Consider the following 8,360-nt stretch of genomic DNA (forward strand, 5'->3'; position numbering starts at 1 on the left):
CATATCTCTCAGCTTTCAGTAAGTAGCATGATTTACTAAAGCCTCAAAATATCCTTAATATACATATCCTTTACTTATGAAAAGGATTTGAACAGATAATTTTAGATGTTCCAATGTGAAAAGAACACATTGGAGGTATTAATAATTTCAAAATAAATGCCTGAAAGAATCAGAGTATATTGACTTTCTGAATGATAAATTAAATATCCTCCCAGGCTGTGGCAAAGTGTCATAAGCTCCCTGTCAAGCCAGAGAGATGAAATGATCAGTCTGTTTAAAGAAGAAAATGAAAACATATAGTGAAAAGTGGGCAGAAAAAGATAGAGTCAAGGTTCAATCAATTAATTTGCTAAAAGAAATCCCTAGAAATAAATGTTTCAGTATTTGCATAACAAAGTTGCCACAGTGGATAGCAAAACACATGTGTTCTCAAATATAATGGGATTATTTTTTAACTATTACATACAATTTAAAAAAAAAGTACAAGTTGAAAAATGGATGTACATTGAGCCAAGAACCATTCAGAGAAGAAAGACAAGAATCCAAGTTCGGCTTGATGGGAACTAGTTAAATAATGAAAAAAGGTGGTTAAGATTCTATAGAAATATTAATCTGATTCAAAAAGAAATTTTATTTTATTTTTATTGAATTTATTGGGGTGACATTGGTTAATAAAATTATATAGATTTCAGGTGTATAATTCTGTTATACATAATATATATATTGCCTTGTGTGCTCACCACCCCAAGTCAAGTCTTCTTCCATCAAAAGAAATTTATAATTCACTGGTAGGAAAAATTGCCCTAGTACATATCTTTAAGCTTGTGATGAAGAAATCCATCTCATGATTTAAAATTTACCTCCAGAAATCTAAAAAATTATGGTGAACAATTTTATCAGGCAAAAGGCTTAATTAGAAAAGCTTTGGCCTAACTCCCATCTCACTCCATTCTACTTCTCTAATTAATCAATACACATAAGCTCTAACTAAGACCATAATCCTATACTGAGAAGAAGTTAACTTTTCTTCCCAGTTTCTACCTCTACATACTGAACTTAACATTTTATAAAATGGCATTTGAGACTTAGGCCAAGTAGAACAATTGACATAAAATTCATGGGCTTAAATAAAGCATTGTCTATTCTTTACAGAAAAGGATCCTTTATTTTTTTATGAAATAACAGAGATAATACTAAATTAAAGGTCGAAAAGCCATTTTACCTAGTTTTTTTCAGATGCTTTGAAGATAGCTGTATAATATTTATGAGGTAAACCTTTTATTTAATCTTACCACAAAAGAAATTTACTTTTGATCTTTAAAAAAAAATCTATCTGCTGCTTTTGTATTTAAAAAAGCATTAAAAAAAGATTCATATTGAGCTCATAAGAAATTATTTCAACCTTTACTCAAACATCTCCAAACCAATATTTTTGGAACTAAAAGTAAGCACATACAATGAAAAATGTAATAATTTCTAAACCAGAAATAAATTATTTTGAAATAAAATTTTTTTATGAAGGTCAAATACTTAATGTGGAATTCAGTGTTCTTTTCCTCAGTGATTTGGGCCCACCGCAAAGTATTACTCTGAAAATTTATATTAAAATGGTGTGGTCATATATATTTCTAGATGTAAGCAAAATAGATTCCAGAGGGACATCAAATTTAAGATGTAGAGAGTTATTAGTTTGATTTAAAACCAGGCAGCCCAAAGCAAGACCTTATGAGAGTTTAGCATACCACTACCTCCTCCAATCCCCGAATATACAAATCTTCTGGAAGAACAAAGAGCTTGCTGTGCAAATAAAGTCTCTACGCAAGTTCTCTAGTTATCCCAGTATGCTCCTCCACCAAAAATTTAGCCAGATTCCTACTCTGAAAACCTTCATATATAGGTTAAAAAAATTTTTTTTATTGATTTCAAAAAGGAAGGGAGAGGGAAATAGAAATATCAATGATGAGAGAGAATCATTGATCAGCTGTCTTCTGCACACCTCCTACTGGGGATTGAGCCTGCAACCCAGGCACGTGCCCTTGACTGGAATCAAACCTGGGACCCTTCAGTCCGCAGGTAGACGCTCTATCTGCTAAGCCAAACCAACTAGGGCCATATGAACTAGTAGGTTTTAAGAGCTTTTCAAATTGCCAGTTGTTTTGTTTTTTTATCATAAGGAAAGCTAGAACATTCTGTGAAATTAGATGTGCTCAAACTCATTCTTGCAGGTGGTGCAGGATCGCAGGGTTGTAGAGACAGGTACATTGATTTGCATGAAATTAGGAAAAGTAAGATAATGTGTTGAGAGAGAAAAAAAGAGAGTGTGCACTGGTGTGCGTTTGCATGTGTGTGTCCACTAAGAAAGAGTATTAATACTGCTTAGTATTTTTTAACTTTTTTCTTGAAAAAATAAAATTTGGTAACTTGAAGTAAAATACAAGAATTTAGAAATCACTTTTCTAAAGCATTCGGTTTTTATTTTGGACACTTTTTTTTTTTTCAGTTATTTAATCGGGTTCTTATAAGAAATTCAGAACACCAGTTTGTGAGGATAAAGCCCATTGGTGAGAGCGAACAGAGAGCGGAGGTAGCCCTGGAGCTGAGGAACAGCTTTGATTTTTGGCAGAATTTGAGAGTCCACAGCTTTCTGGTCAACCTTGCGCTGTTCTGTAATCTCGTATTTCTCTTTCTCTGTGTCGAAGATCTCACCCTCCTGGTGTCTGGGCTTGCGCAGCTTCTTCTTCTTGAAGTAAGCATCCGTGAGATGTTTGGGGATTTTCACACCACTGATATCAATTTTGGTGGAGGTGGCGATGACAAATTTCTGGTGTGTTCTACGAAGAGGAACTCGATTGAGGGACAGAGGTCCAGTCACAAGTAGCAAGCCACTGCTCAGCTGCTTCAGGAAAACCACCCTCTTGCCTCTGTGGCGCCCAGTGAGGATGATCAGAATGGTCCCAGGAGTGATGCTAGCCCGCAATCTCCTCACATGCTGACTGAAGGGTTTCTTGCCGTGGCTCAACAGCTTTCGAGGCACATCTTCAGTAGGATAATATCTAGGCATTTTGCGGAGTTTAACCACTCGGGTACCACCATTCTTGTCGCCACCAACTGGTTTTGTGACAGTAGCAAGAACTTTCTCCATTTTCTTTTCAATCCTGGACTTAGGGGCCGAATACTTCCTCTTGTACATGGCCTTTCTCGAATACATAGCCAACCGGGAATATCTGCCAATTCCTCTGACGAGGACGGGGTTTCGGCTGCAGTGGGGCTTCCCCTTCTTAGGCGCCTTAACCTTGCCGCCGGCATCAGCCTTCTTCTTGGCTTCAGGTTTCTTCTCCTTAGTATCTGGCTTCTTCTCCTTAGTATCAGGCTTCTTCTCTTTAGTATCCGGCTTCTCAGTTTTCTTTTCACCCGCCATCTTGCAAGATGGGAAAGAGACTATTTTGGACACTTTTAATTTTTCTTCATGTTAGTGATTGTTTCCTAATAATATGCTTTTAGCTATCTGCTAAGACTATATATCAATGTACTCCTAGTGAATGGGGATATTCCTGCAAAAAAAGTTGATGCTACCGATGTCTGGATTTACTTGAGATGTTATAACCAAGCAGGAAACAGTCATCATGGACCCTCTCCCCTACATGCTATCTTTCTTCTCCTGGTGAAACTTGGAATCCAGTGTCCAGAGATGTTTCTCACTTATTGAGTAGAACACCCAGTTCCCTAACTACAAATGGCCAGCTAATGTCATAGGTGTAATTAGATCTGTGGTTGCAAAAGCAGAATGCTAAACACTGGGGCACTAAAAATAAAGAACTTTGGGATAGACTATCTTTTATAGGTATAAATGGTAGATGAGATTAATGGAAGCCAAGGTTTAAAAAAGGAACTGGGCTTAATCAGAAGACAGGAATTCAAAGTATCCTTTGAAGCACCCATTTGTCACCCCAATAGAAAGCCAACCAATGTCCTGTCAAGCAGGACTGCTCTAGTACCCAATTGTTCCACAGGAAACTCATAATCCTTGCCTTAGGAAAGGTAGGGCCATTGGCATGCTTATTTCTTTCCAATTCTCTATGGATAATTGCAAATCAGAATGTTCCATTAATTAAGGAAAATTCCAACTGGGGAAAAAACTGTCAGTCTTCTCATTTCAGGCGCCCCATCCTTTGGAAGTGATTCTCTTGCTGCCCACTCCATTTCTACCTTGGATTCAGGCAGGAGAGGGAGTAGCTTTCTTCTAGAATGCTGCATTCCACACACACACAAAAAAAACTGGACATCCTGATTTTCCCCTCAGTCCTCTTCTTATGTTGAATGTGGGTATTAGTTCTGTACTGATGCCTCCTAGAAAGCCCTTCATGGAAATACTAGTACATGTGCTGTGTTAAGGAATTTGTCATCAGCTTTGGATATTGGCCATCATTTCAGGAGAAGAAAATTCCTGTTGTCTTGGTACACTATATAGAAACTAAGCAGGTAATATATCAAATATCACAAATTGAAGGTTTGAAGGGAGCCAAACAGTCTTGGGTACAAGCTAAAAATATAGAAATGGTGAGTGCAGCCACAGCAGCCTCATTATACTAACAATACAGTATTCAGTATATTTAATTGTTTTATTATATATTTATTTGACAGAGGATGTAAGGGGTGGGGAGGGAGAGGAAGAAAGAGAGAGGAGGAAGAGCAGGAGGAGGAGGAAGAGGAGGAAGGGGAGGAGGAGGAAGAGGAAGATGAAGGCAAAGAAAGAGAGAAAGAGAGAGAGAGAGAGAGAGAGAGATGTGGATTTGTTGTTGCACTTCTGTATGCATTCATTGGTTGCTTCTAGTTCGACCGGAGATCTAACACATAATGTTGGCATATGGGAATGATGCTCTCACCAATTGTTTTTTTTTTTTTTTTTTTTTTTTTTTTTTAATCATATGGTATTTCACAGAGAGGAAGGGAGAGGGATAGAGAGCTAGAAACATCGATGAGAGAGAAACATCGATCAGCTGCCTCCTGCACACCTCCCACTGGGGATGTGCCTGCAACCAAGGTACATGCCCTTGACCGGAATCGAACCCGGGACCTTTCAGTCCGCAGGCCGACGCTCTATCCACTGAGCCAAACCGGTTTCGGCTGCTCTCACCAATTGAGCTACCTGGCCAGGGCTTCAGTATATTTTAGAAGGAATGGGAAGCTACCTGTGTTGATAAATGGTAGCATGTCTTCTTGATTTTCTATGTTATTGTCCCAAGATGCTAAAAAAAAAAAAAAGTGCTTCAGTTCAGGCTAAAATATGACTAAATCTAAAATAATGCAATTTGAAATTTTTATCCATCTCCTACCCCTGATCTCCAAATCTTGGAGTGACCTAGGGTATCTTCAGTGTCTCTTTTCTATCTCTACTCTTTGCTGAGGAGATATCCTTATCCTTGAATAACTTGGTTATTCCCCAAATTATATTTTTATTTATAACCTCAAATTTAACAGGCTTAGGAATCTTGATCTCTATACTAATTCCTAAAGACTCCCGGACAAATGTTCAGATCATTCATGAATTTACTTAAATCAAAAACTTGGAAGTCATCTCTGATTCCTCTCGTTCCATCGCATCTAATCCAGCAGCAATTACTAACAGTTCTATTCACAATTATATCACAAATCATGCTACTTCTAACTACCAATAACAATAATTCCTGGCTAAGATTACTTCAAACATATCCAATTATCTCCATGCTTATAAAATCTCCTTCTCATTCTTACTCACTATAATCAATATCTAACTCATTCTAGGCAGAGAGTGTTTTCATTATACTAAAACCATACAGCTATCAGAGGATATCTTAGAAAACTAAGACATTCACAAAAATATTTTTATTTCAAAAAATCGACCAAAAATACCTTAGAGGGTTAAATTTAATGTATTAATTAATTTTTTCATTTAATATATTTATTGCTATACAATTTCATTCTAATGTGAAAAATTGAAAACAAAACACAACAATAATAGGAAGTACTATCTGCTATATGGAAAATAAACCGAGATGATGTAATCATCTTCATTAAGAGGTATTTAAGCTAAGATCTGAATGATCAGGAGAGGCCTGCCATGCTGAAATTGTGGGCAAAAGTGTTTTAGGCTGAAGGAACTATTAGTAGTTGGCCCTAAGGTAGGAAAAACTAGTGTGTTTCCAGGCCCAAAGAAAGACTGAAGAACTGACTGAGTGCTTAAAGCTTACTGACAAGTAGCAGAATAGGGCCAGGGTAGGCGGGGGGGGGGGGGGGGGGGGGGGGGAGGGGGGGGAGGAAAGAGACTCACAGAGTTAGGTAAATTCAGAGAAGTACAGTAGTTGTTGGCCTTGGTTAGTTAAGTCCATTTTATGTAGTTTGGGATGAGAAACCATTAAAGGGATTTAACCAGAATACTGATGTCATCTGATTTGTATTTTAAAAGATCTTCTGGTTTCCAGAAGCAAGTATTCTCTCCCCAAGAATATGCTTATTTCCCAAGACCAATGCTAATCTGTGATTCCATGACTTCATTACATGCTTATGACCCATGTTTAAAGAACTGTCTAGGAATCTTTCATGCTGAACTGGAAGGAGGGAAAATGAAAGTCAGTTTCCATTACTGAGCCTATAACCGATGAACCAGGAATGCTCTGAACTGTGAAAGGAGCAAATCTTATTACACCATAAACCCATTGATGTGTCTCTTCCTCCAAAAGCACATATTACTTTATAGTTCTGTTAGCAGACCATGAATATTAGCTCTCAGGAGAGGGAGTTCATTCCAAGTAATAATTTACCTAAATCTGGAGGTTCTTGGGAATCAAGGGACTAAAATCTGGAAAATACAAGTAAAATTGAACATCAATTAGAAAATTCCCACAAATTTTAGGCTTTCCTTCACCATATTCTAGTTATAAACGTCATTCATCTCTTAAACATGTGCAATCTGCCTGCAGAAACTAGAAATCAAGAGATAAAGAAAACACCCAATGCCTCACATTGGATATCATAATGATAGTTACGTCTGAGTTGTCCAGTGATGATGCCTGCATGATCTGTGTCACTGTAATGTCATCAGAGAATACAGAGCACATTCTCAAATGTTCTCCTATAGCTCATACATACTGTGAATGGAAAATAACCCTCCCATTCATGATCAGTCCCCTGCCAAGTTAAAAGCAAGTCCGCATACCGAGGATGCATTCTATGCTAAGCTGACTCTCCATTTGGACTTAAGTCAAAGGCCAAGATAATAAAATAAACCAAAGTAGAACAAGCTCAGCTGACTTAGTGTATGAGGAGATATATTTTCTTTCTTAAAAACTGCACAGGCAGTTACTTTCCAATTCACTGTGTTCAAAGAGCAATATAATTTGGCTGATTTTAATAAGTTAGATTTTAAATGTAGGGGGGATAATTTTACTTGTTGTCAAACAGACCTGAGAAATCATGTAGCCCAGCTATCAATTCCCAGAAGGGAAACTAAAGTATAAGAGTTTCAGTATTTGTTAAAAGCTACCCCAAGGAGAGTCAGGGATGATGCCCAGGTGTGTGACCCTGGTCTAGTGTTGGAACTGCTAGACAACAAAGCAGAATTGGAAAAGAGAAGAGGGGCTGCTTCTTGTTGCACACTGGAGCAGGAAAAAGTGAAGTATTTTTTGAACTTCCTTAGAGCCAGGTTTTGCACAGCCAGACAGGAAACTAAGCATCTTTCTATAAAAGGCCTCATGCGGCGTTGCCCTTACAGTAATCACGAGTTGGACTGAAGAGGTACTATGATGTCACCAAGAAAGCTCAGGGCAGAAATGCCCAATTCTATAAATGTTTCATTGTTCCATGTGGGCAGCGCACCAAAGTCCAGATATGTTGGGTGTTTAGATTTTAAATCATAAAATAGAGGCTTAGGGACATCGTCATTCTCCAGTCTTAAACAGATTGCACCAGTGCTTGCCAAAAACAATGCCATGGACTGAGATGAAATAAAATAACCAAATTGAAATAAACTAGAAGAGGTAGGTGGAATTTTCATGTTTCTTGCCCAACCTCCTCTGGCAAGGGAAACTTTAGTTCCGATGATAACTAGTTTGAGTCAGGGTACCCTTGTTAGTCAGTTGTTACCCTGGAATAAAAAAGTAAAAAATAAACTGGATGTCAAAAATGACAGGCACATTGCCATGTCAAAGACCATTGCTTAGCATAAATTTTTTATGTAAATCAAATAATAATCTCTTTATTAAGAATTTACTATAGAGAGCAATGAGAATTTCATCTTTAGATTATTTCCATAATCTGAATTTAATTCAACCTTTTGTAAGATATTATATATAAATTTTGCAAAAAAATAAACATCTTACCCTCCT

General features: G+C 37.5%; 1 protein-coding gene across 1 annotated transcript; it reads right to left on the reverse strand.

Moving 5' to 3' along the window:
* Positions 1-2,500: 2,500 nt before the first annotated feature.
* Positions 2,501-3,424, reverse strand: LOC308253557 (large ribosomal subunit protein eL6-like). Its single transcript, XM_080679142.1, has one exon. It carries the CDS (start codon positions 3,416-3,418, stop codon positions 2,528-2,530), a length of 891 nt encoding a protein of 296 aa, XP_080535268.1. The 5' UTR covers positions 3,419-3,424; the 3' UTR covers positions 2,501-2,527.
* Positions 3,425-8,360: the final 4,936 nt, after the last annotated feature.

Source organism: Plecotus auritus, assembly GCF_963455305.1.
Source record: "Plecotus auritus genome assembly, chromosome: 7".
Lineage (NCBI taxonomy): Eukaryota > Metazoa > Chordata > Mammalia > Chiroptera > Vespertilionidae > Plecotus > Plecotus auritus.

Bases quoted from the DNA above. Each gene is read 5' to 3' on its own strand.
- LOC308253557 (XM_080679142.1), bottom strand. From the start codon at position 3,418: ATGGCGGGTGAAAAGAAAACTGAGAAGCCGGATACTAAAGAGAAGAAG.